We start from the raw sequence: 16,543 nt of genomic DNA on the forward strand, positions 1-16,543 counted from the left end.
GCTGTCCATTTCTGTGAGGTGCAATTTTAAGATTTTAGCTATAGTATGCAAGACTTTGTGTAAAGGTGTTCCTCAATATGTGACTGACTTTTTAATTCCTTATAAACCGACACGTTGTCTCTGTTTCTCTCAGCTGGACTTATTTAGTGATTCCATCTCCTGTGAGAATTAGACTGGAACATACAGAAAAATAGCCTTTAATTTTATGGCACCTACTCTTTTTGCAGTAAGATAGAGAAATGTTATTTAATATTTCATAAAATTCTTAAATCCTAATTTTTAAGCAGTTTTTAATTTGGATTAAGTTTTTATTGATCTTTTATTGGGTTTCTTTTATGTTTTCAGTTTTTATTATGATTTGTATTGCTTTATGTTTGTAATTTTATTAGACTTTTATATTCTGTTTCTGTGTTATGATTATGCATAATGTTTTGTTATTTAATTATTGTAAACTGCTTTGATTGTTTATATGGAATTGCAGTATATCAAGTTAAATAATACTACTGAACTCTACATGCCACTAGCTTACTTTATAGTGTAGGTTTTAACTCTTATTACAATTTAGGGGTAAGAGGACATGCAGACTTTCTCTAGTGCTACAGTATGATGGGAGAGGCAGAGTGCAGGAGAACTCCCCTAGTTATTGTCCAGATTGATGCACCTACTCTATGGGATAACTGGTATCTTTGTTACTTTTAAATGTTTTATGTTTGGTTTAAGTTGATTTTGTAAGTTTTTAGCGGAATATTAGATGAGTCATACATATTTTAAATAAATAAAAATAGTTACAATCTAGGAGGAGAGAGGGGTGCATAGCCTAGTGTGAGGGTGGGGGTTCCAGTGTAGGGGGACAGAGGGAAGCAGAATGTGGGAGATGAATACTGACCCTCAGCGGTTCATATGGTACATTTGTTCTCATTATTAACTGATAGAATAAATAGTTAAGTTATACCACTCTCTTTTTCAGAGCCTCCCGAATACTGGTCCCAGCGAGTCCCTAGAATAACAACTCCTGATTTGGGAACATCCTTTCTGAGGTAATAATTAGTTCTGGGTTTCAGCACTAACTGCTTGGGATCCTGGGACACAGCCTTCCTAGTGTGAGGGTGAGTGTGCTGGTGTACAGGGGGCTTGCTCGTTCACGAGTGCCTCACGTGTCATGCATCATTCTCTCCTAATGGCAGATAAGAAATAACTGCTTACAATTATACTTGCAACCATTCTGTTTTCACTTTTGGTTCATTACTGGAATAGCAGTGGGTACTGCAGAGCAGGAGTGAGATGCATTGACAGAGATGGGGGGTGATCAGTACTGGAATACTAGGGAGTGATGAAGGGCGGGAGTGAGGCACATTGGCAGAGCTATGTGGGGTCTTTACAGGAGAGGTGCTGCAGGGTGGGAGTGAGGCACATTGGCAGAGCTATGTGGGGGTCTCTACAGGAGAGGTGCTGCAGGGCAGGAGTGAGATGCATTGGCAGAGCTGTGTGTGTGTGGGGGGGGGGGGTCTCAGTACTGGAATAGCAGGGGCGCTGCAGGGTAGGAGGGAGGTGCATTGGCAGAGCTGTGTGTGTGTGTGTGGGGGGGGGTCTCAGTACTGGAATAGCAGGGGCGCTGCAGGGTAGGAGGGAGGTGCATTGGCAGAGCTGTGTGTGTGTGTGTGAGGGTCTCAGTACTGGAATAGCAGGGGTGCTGCAGGGCAGGAGGGAGGTGCATTGGCAGAGCTGTGTGTGGGGGGGTCTCAGTACTGGAATAGCAGGGGTGCTGCAGGGCAGGAGGGAGGTGCATTGGCAGAGCTGTGTGTGTGTGTGAGGGTCTCAGTACTGGAATAGCAGGGGTGCTGCAGGGCAGGAGGGAGGTGCATTGGCAGAGCTGTGTGTGTGTGTGTGGGGGGGGGGTCTCAGTACTGGAATAGCAGGGGCGCTGCAGGGTAGGAGGGAGGTGCATTGGCAGAGCTGTGTGTGTGTGTGTGAGGGTCTCAGTACTGGAATAGCAGGGGTGCTGCAGGGCAGGAGGGAGGTGCATTGGCAGAGCTGTGTGTGGGGGGGGTCTCAGTACTGGAATAGCAGGGGTGCTGCAGGGCAGGAGGGAGGTGCATTGGCAGAGCTGTGTGTGTGTGTGAGGGTCTCAGTACTGGAATAGCAGGGGTGCTGCAGGGTAGGAGGGAGGTGCATTGGCAGAGCTGTGTGTGTGTGTGAGGGTCTCAGTACTGGAATAGCAGGGGTGCTGCAGGGTAGGAGGGAGGTGCATTGGCAGAGCTGTGTGTGTGTGTGTGTGTGAGGGTCTCAGTACTGGAATAGCAGGGGTGCTGCAGGGTAGGAGGGAGGTGCATTGGCAGAGCTCTGTGTGTGAGGGGGGGGGGTCTCAGTACTGGAATAGCAGGGGTGCTGCAGGGCAGGAGGGAGGTGCATTGGCAGAGCTGTGTGTGTGTGGGGGGATGAAGTTCCTCAGTACTGGAATCACAGAATATTTCTAGTTTATTTCTATGCTGTATAATGAGGTTTCTTCTTATCTTCACCTCTGATATTGGGTACATCCTTCCCTCTGTGTGGGAGGAATGTTTTCTTTCACAGGTCTCCTGGCCTCATCCAGCATAGCCTGAGCCTGACGTCTGTGTACAGCCACTTCCTTCCAGGGAAAGGGCGTGCAGAGGTCACCACAATGCCCATGGGCTTTGGAGCCACTGTAGATTACATCTTCTTCTCTGCAGAACCTCTCGGAGATGGAAGGAACGGTGGTGAGTCTTACAAGACAGACGTGGAAAAAAGGGAGGTGCATGGGCCTGTACCCTGTACGTACCGGATCAGTCCAGACTCCTGGGTTTTGTCTCCGCACCAGCAGGTGGAGACAGAGCAAGATTTGACAGGCTCTGCCATATATACCAGGGTGCCACCCATAGCCTGTCAGTATTTCTCTGTTTCCAGCAGGTGGTATGGGTGCATAGCTCACAGCCTAGAAAAAAAAAAAAAGGGGGAATAGGGAAGTTTGAGGACTAGTTTTTGGAGATAGTCAGTGTACTTTCATCTTTGGCTTTTTTGTCTCTTTCAATTAAGTTTAAAAAAAAAACAACAAAAACTAGTCTTCTGTTTGTTATTTCCTCTCACAGGCTAGAGGAACGGTTTTTGCAACCAGGGGGTTGTCAGGTCCTGAGAGGGCCATCACCCCTGGTCGAGCAGATTGCTGGGGCTAGGGGTTGAGGACCCTACTTGTGCAAGCCCAGCCGGGGTGATAACGGGGAGCCCGGCTCACTCACCCCAGCCGACCCGTTCCAGCACTCGTCGGGGGACAGCGCCGACGAGGTAAAAAAAAAAAAAAATTAAGTTAGTTTGTTTCTCGCGGTGTCTCTCCGAGCTGTGCGGCGGCGATTTCCTCGGTCTTTACCCCCTCCCTCGCGGCGCTCGTTCCGGGGAATATCGCGGTTTTGCTTCTCAGAGTCTGCCAGGCATGCCATGTGGCACAGCCTGCGGGACCGGGAGCGCGCGCCTTTCCCCGGACGGGCTGTGCTCAGCCTACATCCCGAGAGGAGAGGGGCCGTCGGGGGCGATTCGGGGGGTGCTGGTACGGAGGACGTCCGTGGCAATTGCGGTGGGATCACGATCCCCTCAGGTCTCTTAGCCGTCCAGGAGGAGCGGGGGAACTCCTGCCATTTTGCCGCCGGTGCCTGTTAGTGAGGAGTCGACCGCGGAGGGGTCCAGGGATTCTCCCCCCCCCCTCCCCACAGTGGCCAGCTTCTCGACCGACTTCCCCTGCAGCGGCTGCGGGAAAGGGAGATGCGCAGGAGACGGACTCAGATTCGGATGGCTCCTGCGCCTCTTTTTCGTCAGGTTTTATTCTTGCCATGCACAGGGCTTTTAAAGCCCACAAGGCTCTCAAAAAGCACCCGTATCAGCCGGAGCCCCAGGGGACCCCGCCCACGGCGCCCAAGGCTCGTCCACGGCCGGATGACATAGCCGGTCCTCCCAAGGCTAAGCGGCCACTGCGGGCCTTCCCACCCAAGGAGGATACGGATTTCTCGGAGGACTTTGAGGATCAAGAGGAGCCCTCCCCGTCCCCGAGGGGGGCAGAAGGGGATGGCACTCCCACTCAAGGAGTGGCGCGACAAGGCCAGAATTCGGAGGGAGACGACCCGAGGGTGCTACGTCTCTTCCGTCGCAATGAGTTGAGCCCCCTTATTCCTGCCATTTTGGAGGAATTGGGGATTGTGACGCCTCCAGAGGAGTCCCGGATCGGCTCCATGGATCCAGTACTATTGGGCCTCAGTGGACCGCCTACCATTTTTCCTCGACTGATCTGCTCTTTCGAGAATGGGATACTCCAGATTTGGGTCTGAAGGTATCGAAGGCCATGGATAAGCTTTATCCCTTGCTGAGGAGGCGTTGGAGGTCCTGAGGGTCCCGAAGGTGGACACCTCGGTTTCGGCAGTGACAAAGCAGACGACCATTCCATTCACGGGGACCACGATCTTCAGGATCGGTAGTTGGAAATTCAGTTGAAGAAGATTTTCGAAGTCTCGGCCCTGGGTGCCTGAGCTGCGATTGCAGTAACTTCGCCTTGCGGGCCAGCCTGCATTGGGTGCAACAGCTTCTGGCCAGCAAGGGCCTATCAGAGGATGAAGCCCGGCAGGCCGGTCGCCTGGAGGCGGTGGTCGCCTACAGTGCAGACGCCCTGCATGACCTTCTCCGGACTTCGGCTCGTTCCATGGTGTCCGCCGTTTCGGCCCGACGGCTCTTGTGGTTGAGGAACTGGTCAGCGGACGGGGTTTCTAAGTCTCGGCTGGGGTCCCTCCCCTTCAAGGGAAAATTGCTCTTTGGTAACAAATTGGATGACATGATCCAGCTACTGGGCGAGAATAAAGGATACTGTCTGCCGGAGGACAGGTTTAGGTCTAAGGGGTCCTTTTCGTCCCGCTCCCGCTATCGGAGTAGTCGTAGGTCCCGGTCATCCCGTCCGAGTACCTCTTCTTCTTCTTCTTCCTTTCGCGCAGGAAGCGGGAGGCAGCATTCTCAGTCCTTTCGAGGTAGATGCTTCGGTAGATCCGCCTCCACCCCTTCGGCAACGGGTGGTAAGTCCGCTCAATGATGGCCTGCCGGTCCATCCCTCGGTCCCGAAGGTAGGGGGCAGGCTCTCCCTCTTCTACGAGGCTTGGACCGCAATCACGACAGACCAATGAGTCCTCTCGGTGATAAGACACGGCTACGCTTTAGATTTTGCTCGCCTTCCCCAGCACCGGTTTTTTCCCTCCCCGTGCGGAGACGCAGTCAAGCGGAAAGCGGTGCGCCAGAATTTGGTCCGGTTGGCGGATCTGGGTGCCATCGCCCCGGTCCCCGCCTTGGAGCAACGAAGAGGACACTACTCCATATACTTCATCGTTCCAAAGAAAGAGGGCTCTTTCCGGCCCATTCTCGACCTGAAGGAGGTCAGTCGGTGTCTCTGGGTCCCGCGATTCCGCATGGAGACTCTGAGGTCAGTGATTGCGTCCGTTCGACCGGGAGAATTCCTGGCGTCGCTAGATCTCACGGAGGCATATCTGCACATCGGGATTCGCAAGGAGCATCAGAAATACTTTCGCTTCTTTGTGTTGGGGAAGCACTATCAGTTCCAGGCGTTGCCTTTCGGGCTAGCGATGGCCCCCAGAAATTTCACCAAGAATACTGGTGGTGGTGGCAGCCCAATTGCGCCGAGAGGGCCTGCTAGTCCATCTGTACCTGGACGATTGGCTGATCCGCACAAAGTCGGAGGAGTTGTGCAGGTCAGCGATTCGGCGGGTTTTGCAGCTGTTACACTCGCTTGGCTGGGTGGTCAACACAGCCAAAAGTCATCTCCAACCCTCACAGTCTCTGGAATTTTTGGGAGCATTCTTTGACACGCGACAAGGCAGGGTTTTCTTCTCGGTAGACTGCTGCCGCAAGTTACAAGCTCAGGTCCGGGCTATTCTGCAGATGCAGCCGCCGAGTGTCTGGGACTATCTGCAGTTGATTGGTTCCATGGTCTCTAAGCTGGAATTGGTTCTGTGGGCTTTCGCGCACATGCGTCCCTTACAGTCTGCGTTACTCTCCCCCTGGAGTCCGATATCCATGCAGTTTCAGCTCCCGTTACCTCTGACGGTTGCGGCCCGTTCCAGTCTGGATTGGTGGTTGAATCCGGGCAATCTTCTGCAGGGGGTCTCGATTGTGGCCCTGGACTGGACGGTGGTCACCACGGATGCGAGCCTCTCCGGCTGGGGGGCGGTATGCTTACGGCAGTCCGTGCAGGGGCGCTGGTCTGCGACTGAGTTGCGCTGGTCGATCAATCGGTTGGAGACCAGGGCGGTTCGCCTGGCGTTGCAGGCATTCCTACCATTAGTTCAGGGGAAATCGGTCAGGGTCCTGTCCGACAATGCGACCACAGTGGATTATATCAATCGTCAGTGGGGGACTCGGAGTCGCCCAGTGGCCTTGGAAGCCCGGTTGCTCTTCCAGTGGGCGGAAAGGCACCTGGTCAGCATCGCCGTGTCTCACATCGCGGGGGTAGACAACATACATACGGACTTCCTGAGTTGTCACCAGCTAGATCCAGGAGAGTGGGAGCTAGCGGACGATGTCTTCCAGCTCATCTGCGACAGGTGGGGACGACCGGCCATGGATCTGATGGCGACCTTTCAGAACGCCAAGGCGCCACGCTTCTTCGCCTGTCGCAGGGAACCAGGGGCGGAGGGCATGGATGCCCTGGCGCTCCCCTGGCCAAAGTCAGTCCTCCTGTACGTCTTTCCCCCGTGGCCTCTCATAGGCAAGGTCCTGCGTCGCATAGAGAGCCATCCCGCGGAGGTCATCCTGGTGGCCCCAGAGTGGCCCAGAAGGCCGTGGTTCGCGGATCTCATCAATCTGACCTTGGAACCTCCGCTCTGTCTCCCGGCAGTACCGGATCTTCTTCATCAGGGCCCCATCTGTTTCAATCAGGTAGATCGCTTTTGTCTAACGGCATGGCTTTTGAAAGGCAAGGGCTATTCGGATGTGGTGGTGGCCACTCTTTTGCGGTCTTGCAAGGTGTCGACTTCCCTGTCCTACATGCGCGTTTGGAAGGTTTTTGAGTCCTGGTATGTCCCCTGAGCGATTCGACCTACCCAGGCTTCCATTCCCGACATATTAGCCTTCCTCCAGGAGGGTTTGGTCAAGGGTTTGTCCTGTAATTCCTTGCGCGTATAGGTAGCTGCCCTTGGTTGTTTGCGCGGCGCAGTGGACGGCGGATCGTTGGCATCCCATCCTGATTTGATTCGATTCCTGAAGGGGGTGACACATTTACGTCCACCTCTGGTGTCCCCTTGTCCTTCCTGGAATTTAAATTTGGTGCTTAAGGCGCTGTGTGGGACCCCGTTCGAACCTTTGAAGGGAGCTACGTTGAAGGACCTCACGTTGAAGGTGGTCTTTTTGGTGGCAATCACTTCCGCCAGAAGAGTTTCTGAGCTTCAGGCCTTATCCTGTCGGGAACCCTTCTTGCGGATCTCTGAGTCCGGAGTTAGTCTCTGGACGGTTCCTTCTTTCATCCCAAAGGTAGTGTCGGCCTTTCATCTGAACCAGTCGGTGGAGCTTCCGGCGTTCCCACAGCTTGAGCGATTGGATCCGTCCTCCAAGGACTTACGGAAGTTGGACATGCGTAGGGCCCTTGTACGCTATCTCGAGGTTACCAGTGGTTTCCGTGTTTCGGACCATCTCTTTGTGCTCTGGAAGGGCCCCAGGAAGGGGGACACGGCGTCCAAGACAACCATATTGCGCTGGTTGAAGGAAGCTATAAATTCGGCCTATCTCCTGAGGGGTCGACCGCTGCCTTTGGGGCTGAAAGTGCATTCCACGCGCGCCCAGGCTACGTCCTGGGCGGAGTGTCAACAGATCTCTCCTCTAGAGATCTGTAGGGCAGCAACTTGGAAATAGTTACACACCTTTGCGCGGTATTATTGTCTGGATGTACAGGGTTCCAGAGAGGGAAATTTTGGAGCAGGCGTGTTGAGAGCGGGCCTCTCTGTTTCCCACCCTAAGTAATTAGCTCTGGTACATCCCAGGAGTCTGGACTGATCCGGTACATACAGGGAAATGAAAATTAGGTCTTACCTCCTATAATTTTTGTTCCTGTAGTACCTAGGATCAGTCCAGAGTCCCGCCCTATGCTGCAGCACGTTCGGAGAGTCCGCTGTTATGGATAAACAAAGAAATGTTTGGCTCATGGCAACATTTTTTCAATCTGTTGTAATTCGTTTGTCTGGGTCAGGTTCTTGTTGGGGGAAGTGACCCGAGGGTTCCCCGTTGCTCTTCATGTATATAGTTAGTTTAGTTTATATTGGGAAACCACACTGCTTTGACGTTACGTAATACTGACAGGCTGTGGGCGGCACCCTAGTATATATGGCAGAGCCTGTCAAGCTTTGCTCTGTTTCCACCTGCTGGTGCGGAGGCAAAACCCAGGAGTCTGGACTGATCCTATGTACTACAGGAATGAAAATTATCGGAGGTAAGACCTAATTTTCATTTATGCAAACTGTCCCATAGTGCATCACAGGTACTGATAGTCTGCCATACAACATGCAAACCCTGGAAAAAGCAAAGATCTTGCTGAAGAAATGAGCCAACAAGCTCTAGGTGAGACCTTCTTTATTGAATGAACTCAATACATCTGGGACCAGCTCAGTTTAAACTCTGCGTAACTGCGCTATCTCTTTACTGACCCAATGAAGGGATCATTGCTTTCAAAAGCTGAACACAGATGTAGTGAGTTTGAAAATAAAAAAAAGCCTTATCTGTGGCTCATTCTGTGCCTTATTTCTAAATTTTCAAGTGGAATAATATGGCAACCACAGTTTTTTGCAAAAGAGATAATTATTTAATGTCTCACAACAAAAAACATATTAAAGGGCAATGAATTGGGTTCTGGGTTAAAATAAAGAATTAGTATATCATCAATTTTTGAACTGTTTCACCCTTTTCATTTGGGATTTCATATGGCCTAGGGAACTGAGACCATCTTGCTGGCACTGGTTGATAATATTTTGGCCTAGGCAGACAGGGGAAGAGATGCACATATTTATTTAATATTTATAAACCCCCTCTCAGCATTGATAAAATATCCATAAAACAATCCGCACATGAAAACACTTCTGGTGCAGTTGGACCTGTCAGCTGCCTTTGATGCTTTGGATCGTGATTTAATGCTGATTTAGCCTCTTGCATGGATCTCTTCATTTTTGTTAAGCAGAGTCATTATTAACTGATAGGGCAGTGTTCTCTAATTTGTGGGATAGATACTACAGGGAACGCAGCTTCCTACCTATCTAATGGGGTTTGTTTTCTCTGGGAGAGCACTAAATGGGTAGTTTGAGCAAAGCCTTTTCTAAAGAAGGACCTTCTGCTTACTCTCTGAGCTGAAATGCTTGTGGAGGCCAAGCTCCTGCAATTGATAAGCCTTGCGGCAATGCCTGCCGTTTTGACAATTTGAAAGCTCACCACCTTTTGTCAGGACTCAAACAGGCCAATGTAATATAGTGCGCTCGGCTGAGCGTCCAAAACCCCTCGTGCAATAAGGGGATTAGCACTTATCACATGTAAATTCACGTTGATGAGGCTATTAGCTGTTACCCTGCAATGCAAAAAATAAAATGTGTGCCTGATGTGCACATTTTATTCACAAAAATGAATGCCTCTCCTGGAGCAGGCGTTAATTCTTGAGGAGCCCTGAGAGTGAGTTTGTTTATTTATTTATTTATCGGTTTTTATATACCGAAGTATTGGTGAAGGCCTTCACTCCGGTTTACATTTTTAACAACGAGATACAATAACAATCAAATAGTAACTTTAACGTATAACATTTAACGTGGGTTATTTACAGGTAGCATAGGCGAGGTGCGTTAATAGACGAGAATATCCACTTTAATATGAAAGGGGTTGAATTGGAGATATACATTGAGATAGGTGGATCAGCATGGGGGAGGGGGAGTTGGAGATAAGAAAGGAAGGGATCATGAAGAGGAGAGAGAAAAGATGTACAATAGTGAGACGGGAGAGGGAGCTAGGGGGGTGGGATTAGAGGAGAGGGGAAGGGGGTTGAAGGTGGGGGGTGGTATGTGGACTGCTGTGGTTGTCGAATATATTGGTTTATCCTATCCCATCTTTGTAGGCTTGTTTGAAGAGCCATGTTTTGAGTAATTTTTTGAACATAGTGGTGGTGTTTTGAGTCCAGAGGTTGGATGGAAGGGAGTTCTAGAGGTGGGGTCCTGCTATTGAAAATGCTCTTTTTCTGGTGGTGGTTAATTTGGCAGCGTTGACTGGTGGGATTTCGAGTTGTGTTTTGTTGGTTGATCTAGTGCGTCGATGAGCGTGGTGAATTTGGATTAGGGATTTGAAGCAGTTAGAGTCGTTGTGGTGAACTGCGTTGTGAATGATTGTCAGGGTTTTGTACTCTATCCTTTTTTCAATGGGGAGCCAATGTAGGTCTTTTAGTACGGGTGTGATATGGTCGGTTCTTTTGAGGCCAGTGAGAATTCGAGCAGTGGCGTTTTGTAGAATTTGCAGAGGGGGTGTATGGTTGATTTTGGCAGACCTATCAAGAGTGAGTTGCAGTAGTCGGTGCCTGAGAATATCAAGGATTGGAGAATGGTTCTGAAGTCGGATTGGTTAAGTAGGGGTTTGAGGTGTTTGAGGATGGAAAGTTTGTGGAAGCCGCCTTTTGTTTTAGCGGTGATGTGTTTTTTGAGGTTGAGTTGGGGGTCGATCCAGAATCCTAGGTCTTTGACGAATTCTCTTAGTTTAATGGGGGTGTTATCGATGAGGATGGGGTGGGTCAAGTGGTCACCAGAGATGTTTCTTTCGATCAACATACATTCAGTTTTGTCAGTGTTGATGCAGAGCTTAAGTTGGTTTAGTAGGAGTTTGATTTGGTTGACTGTTGTGGCGGCGATTTTTAGAGTGTTCTCAAGGGAGGCTGAGACAGGGATGATTAGCTGAATGTCGACAGCGTATAGGAAGTGGGTGATGGATAGGCTTGATAGAAATTGGCAGAGTGGTAGTAGGTAGATGTTGAATAGGATGGCGGATAGTGAGGATCCTTGGGGTACACCAGTTTCAAGGGGGGTGGCGTCAGAGGTGTGGTTGTTTAGGTTGACCTTGTAGGATCTGTTTTGGAGGAAGGAGGAGAACCATTTTAGTGTTTTTCCAGATAGGCCTATTTCGGAAAGCCTGGCGATTAGGCTACTGTGCTCGACTGTGTCGAATGCGGCAGATAGGTCAAGTAGGATGAGAATGTACCATTGTCCGTGGTCAGAGCCTCTTAAAATTGTGTTAGTTAGGTTGGTGAGTAGTGTTTCCGTACTATGATTTTTTCTGAAGCCGTGTTGAGATGGGTACAGGATGTTATTTATGTCAAGGTGGTCGTTCAGTTGTTTAAGGGCAGCTTTCTTAGTTAGCTTGGCGAGGAATGAAAGGTTTGAGATGGGACGGTAGTTACTTAGGTCCTAGGGGTCAAGGTTCTTTTTTTTTAAGATTGGTTTTATGGTGGCGACTTTTAGGTTGGTCGGAAGATCTCCTTCTTCAAGAGATTTGTTAATGATTGCGGAGATGGTTGGTGCAATTGTTTGGGAAATTTCTTTTAGAGTGTGGGTAGATATAGTATCAAGCTCGTGGCTGGCTGGATTCAGTGATTTGATGAGCTTCTCTGTTTCAGAAATTGATATCGGATCAAAGTGGTCCCAGGGAGGGATGTTTGTGCGATTCGGGATTGGGATATTGGAAGTGGTATTGGTTATTTTTTCTGATATTTTTCTGATTTTGTTCTTGAAGAAGTTTGCGAGGTCTTGGCTTAGGTTTTTATGAGAGATGTTGGTATTTTTGTTGTTCACTGTGATTAGATTGTTTACAATGTTGAAGAGGGATTTAGGTTTATTTGAAGAGTTTAGGATTTTTTTGCTGTAGTATTCTTTTTTTGCTTTGTTTATTAGACTTTTATAGTAGGCGAGGTAGGTTCGGTATCTTTCAAGTGTTAAATGGTCTTTGTTTCTTCTCCAGTCTTTTTCTTTTCTTCTAAGGTTAGATTTGGTCTCTTTCAGCAGTGGATTGAACCAGGGGTTGCTTTGTGTTTTTGAGTTGATTCGTTTGGTTCTTTCCGGGTTTATAGAGTTGGCTGTTTCTGTTAATAGAAAAGCAGAAAAAACTGCTTTTCTGTAATTCCTCTGATTTAATATAATGGCGATATTAAGTCGGAGAAACCAAAAAAAAAAGGAGAATGGGGAAAAAAAATGTCACCACTGGTCAGGTTAGGAAAACGGGCGCTCAATTAATGTGTCCGTTTTCCTAACCCGTTGCTGTGCACAAATTAGGAAAACAGATGCTTGTAAAATAGAGCGTCCATTTTCCTAACCCGCTGACAGCCACCTCTCCTGGGTGCTCGATGCCGAGGAGGCGCTAGGGGCTCACAATTTCCACAGTGCCTCCTTTTTACCATGGCAGCCGGGCACCCGGAAGGGGTCATTCAGTGCGCGTTAAGAGAGTGGGCACTCACGATGTTGCATCAGCCTAAAAGTGAACAAGCCCACTAACTCAAGGGCTCCCATCCCTTTAATGTGCTAATAGGTTGAGCAATAAGAGAAGGCAACACTCTTTCATTATTCAAATAGCCTTTAATCTGTTTCAAGGCAGAAAAAGAATGGAGCTTCTAGCTGGCGCTGTGTTTTAAAAGAATGTGCCAGCTCACAGGTCTAAGTGCAGTCCTTACTGAGCTCTCTGTGACTTGTTAAAAGGCAGCACCATCAAGACAGCACATAAGGTTCAGGTTGCAAACGTGTAAATCAGAGCAAGCTTACAATCTGGCATCTTATTAGCTTCAACCTAGTGCAGAGACAGCCAGGGTGCCCAACTGCCAGGTTTTGGACCAGGCGGCCTGGTTTTATTTATTTTTATTTATTTAAAAACTTTTCTATACCGTCGCTAAGTTATATACCATCGCAACGGTTTACAAATAGGCACATAGACTAAGGTAAGTAAATGTAGGATATCTTACATTCTAACAGGTGCCAATAAAGTTCGGTTACAATTTCATAAATAAAATCATTATTTGAGTAATGTTGGTCAAGTCCAGGTATATTATTGAGTTACTATCTCTTTGAAATATTACTTCTTAAAAGTAGGATTGATTAAATTCATTCTCATCTGCATTACCTTGTACTTTCATTCTCTACCCTCCACACTTTTTAGTTTTGCAGCCACTTGTTTACAACTGTAACTGGAAACTGTAAAATCCGGTCAAGGAAGGCCAGGAAGCAGTCAGTGGTAGATATATCAGGATTCGTAAAGCAGAAATCACCTGCTCCTCTGCAGGAGACTGGGGAAAGGCAGAGGCTCATTGCTCACTCACTGCTCTGGCTGGCCTGAGAGCTGTTCCCTTCCCTCCCTGCTGCCTACCTGTCCGGTCAGTACCTCAGGCCTTGCTTCTCCAGTTTCCTATACTTTCCCATCTGTCTCTTCTCCAACACGGTGACTCCTGCATCCTCAGTATTTGCACCTTCCATTTTTTGCTTCATCCATTGGTGGCTGTGACTCAACTAAATACTTCTAGTAAGTTTGCAAATCGAGCTTCACACAGCACCTGTTGCTGCCTCCTCCCTCCCGGCCTCTTACCTGCAGCAGTGGCACAGCAGGAACCACAGTAGCTGGAATCCGTTATGGCCGTAAGCGAGGGGGATGTGAGGATTAAGAGTGAGGGCATCGGTGGTGGTGCTGCTGCTTGCTGGTGATTTCTCTCAGGGCCAGTGGAGCAGAGCATGGCCCATGAGAACACAACACTCACTCCGCCCCTCAGAGGCTTTTGTCCACAACTGCCTCTCTCTCTAGTGGGGGAGGGAGGAAACAATGCAGTTGTTGCTGGGAGAAAGACCCAGTCCTTCCTACTCGTGTGTCAGCATGGGTGTCAGAGTGTAGGGAGATATCGCTGTTTTACCATGGAAGCACATATATGAATTATAATAGCCATGTACAGGCCAAATTCTGACAGGCCCCAGCCGCTGGTACAGCAAGAGAGGGGATTTTACCCAGGTGAACCTTAAACTGCATTGCATTAGTGGAAACAAGAGATGTGCCTATTTGTCAGTTCCTGTGGAAATAAAGAAACCAGACTGAAGAGACAATCAGGCCTATCCTGTAAAGTGCGGCCGCGTTTACCCTGCTCCTAAGCCGCTTTTAACTCACGTTTCGGCCGCGTTAGCCCTTCCTGCGATCCCGAATCCCCTTTAACCTACTCCTACCGCGTCCTAAATTCCCCGGGCAACCCCTTCCGCCCGCGGCATGTATATTGCATGCAAACGAGCGAATTAGCGTGATATTGCATGCAAACGAGCCAATTAGCTATTCCCCTAGCATCCCGTAACCCGCGCCCCGACTATCGCTACCTTTCCCTGCCGTTTTGTCGCACGTTTAACCTGCAAACTTACCGCCTACCCTGACCCAGGCGGTAGAGGCATGGGTAAGGGTAGGTGGCAAGCTTTCCCCCAGCCCCCGCTCACCTGCCCCGGCCGCGATCATGGGTGCCGGTCTCCGTGGCAGCCCCCCGAGGGGGCTGCAACGTTTTTTTCGCTTTTTTTTGGCTTCGGGAGGAGGGGAGAGGACTGGGGCTGCCACGGAGACCGCTTTCCCCCGTGCAAGTAAGTTGCTTCGCCGCTTCAGTTCTTCTCCCCCCTCCCGGAGCAGGGTGCGAAAAGCAGCCTTGCTCCGGGACGGGGGAAAATAGAAACTGAGCGGTGAAGCGAAAAAAACCAAAGCTAGTAAGTTGTTTCGCCGCTCAGTGTCTCTTCTCCCCCCTCCCGGAGCAGGGCGCGAAAAGCAGCCTTGCTCTGGGACGGGGGAAAATAGAAACTGAGCGGCGAAGCTAAAAAAACCCAAAAGCAATTTTGGGTTTTTTTTTTCCAAAATTGACAATTTTGTTTTTTTTCAAAAGCGACTTACTTTTGGGATCTGTCAAGATCCCAAAAGTAAGTCGCTTTTGGACGCCGGCAAAACTTATCTTTTTTTGCAGCCATCAGCAGGAACACGATCTGGCTCCCGTAGCTCCTCCCAACAAGATGGCCGCCTGCACGGGGAAAGCGTACAATTGGCCGCTGAAGATGTGGCGTCACATCCCGTGACGCCAAACGTCGTGACGTCACGTCTTCAGCGGCCAATTGTACGCTTTCCCCGTGCAGGCGGCCATCTTGTTGGGAGGAGCTACAGGAGCCAGATCGTGTTCCTGCTGATGGCTGTTGGCTGCAAAAAAGATAAGTTTTGCCGGCGTCCAAAAGCGACTTACTTTTGGGATCTTGACAGATCCCAAAAGTAAGTCGCTTTTGAAAAAAAACAAAATTTGCTTCCCTTTTTTTTTTGCTTCGCCGCTGTCACCTCTTCTCCCCCCTCCCGGAGCAGGGCGCGAAAGCAGCCTTGCTCCGGGAGGAGGGAGAACAGACTGACAGCGGTCAGGTCGGGTCCGGGTCGGGGGTCCGGGTCGGGTCCGGGCTGGGGGAAAGCTTCGCCGCTGTCATCTCTCTCCCCTCCTCCCGAAGCAGGCCTTGCTCCGGGAGGGGGGGAGAAGTGCTGTCGGGTCAGATCAGATGGAAAAGTAAGTTGCTTCGCCACTGTCATCTCTCCACCTCCCGGAGCAAGGCCTGCTTCGGGAGGAGAGGAGAGAGATGACAGCGGGGAAGCAACTTATTTTTGCATCCGATCGGACCAGACTTCCTGGTATCTGTCATTTCAAATGACATTTGAAATGACAGATACCAGCGTGGCGTGAAGCCTTAGGCCCGCGCACCCAGGATCCTGTATAGGCGCTCTATCCAGTATCCTGGGTTGCGCGGGACTAAGGCTTTTCGGACGCGGCTTACATTTACATATAATTAGGCTTCAGGATCGAGCGGTAGGTGAGCTGCACTGTGCGGGCGGTAACCGCGGGTGCCGTAGGCACTAACGCAGCTCTTCCTACCGCTCGGTACTGGATCACCCTGAATGTGACTTAAGCCCTAAGCAGGAGGCCTGGTCCCGCCAAAGCAGAGTGCAGAAGGTAATGAAGACCCCCACCCTTGGAAGGAAGGGGAAGGGGCAGCCTGAGACAATGCTAACACTCTGACACACAGCTTGGCATTATAATGCATTTGTATATTCACTCTGTTTATCTTTTTTTCACTTAGAAGATCTCCGTCTTTCCAACATTTAATGCAAGTTTGTTGCAAGCCAATGTGAAATAGCTGTAAAACATGATGCACAATCAAGAAACCTTTTCTAAGTTATGAATATAAGTTGTCATGGGCATATTGTCTTTAACTGATCTTCATCACAAGTAATGAGTCATGATGTCACAGAGAAAATCTTGTGCTCTGCCTCCATCTGCTGGTAGGGGGAAATAATCCACTTGTCTGGTGGTGTAGGACTAAAGGAAAGGAAATTAATAGGTAAGCCTACGTTTCTCCACTGAGGAAATAGCTAGTCCACGGGTAGGCAACTCCAGTCCTGGAGTGCAGCAAACAGGTCTGGTTTTCAGGATATCCACAATAAATATGTATGAGCTATATTT

The 16,543-nt window shown here is 49.6% G+C and overlaps 1 protein-coding gene across 1 annotated transcript in view; it reads left to right on the forward strand.

Moving 5' to 3' along the window:
- ANGEL1 (angel homolog 1) overlaps positions 1–16,543 on the forward strand; it is a 137,980-nt gene that overhangs the window by 112,820 nt on the left and 8,617 nt on the right. The window contains exons 8-9 of the mRNA XM_029586104.1: positions 968–1,037; positions 2,572–2,735. Of these exons, the coding sequence (XP_029441964.1) occupies positions 968–1,037; positions 2,572–2,735 (234 nt within the window). The remainder of the gene's footprint in view (positions 1–967; positions 1,038–2,571; positions 2,736–16,543) is intronic.

This window comes from Rhinatrema bivittatum, unplaced genomic scaffold, assembly GCF_901001135.1.
Source record: "Rhinatrema bivittatum unplaced genomic scaffold, aRhiBiv1.1, whole genome shotgun sequence".
NCBI lineage: Eukaryota > Metazoa > Chordata > Amphibia > Gymnophiona > Rhinatrematidae > Rhinatrema > Rhinatrema bivittatum.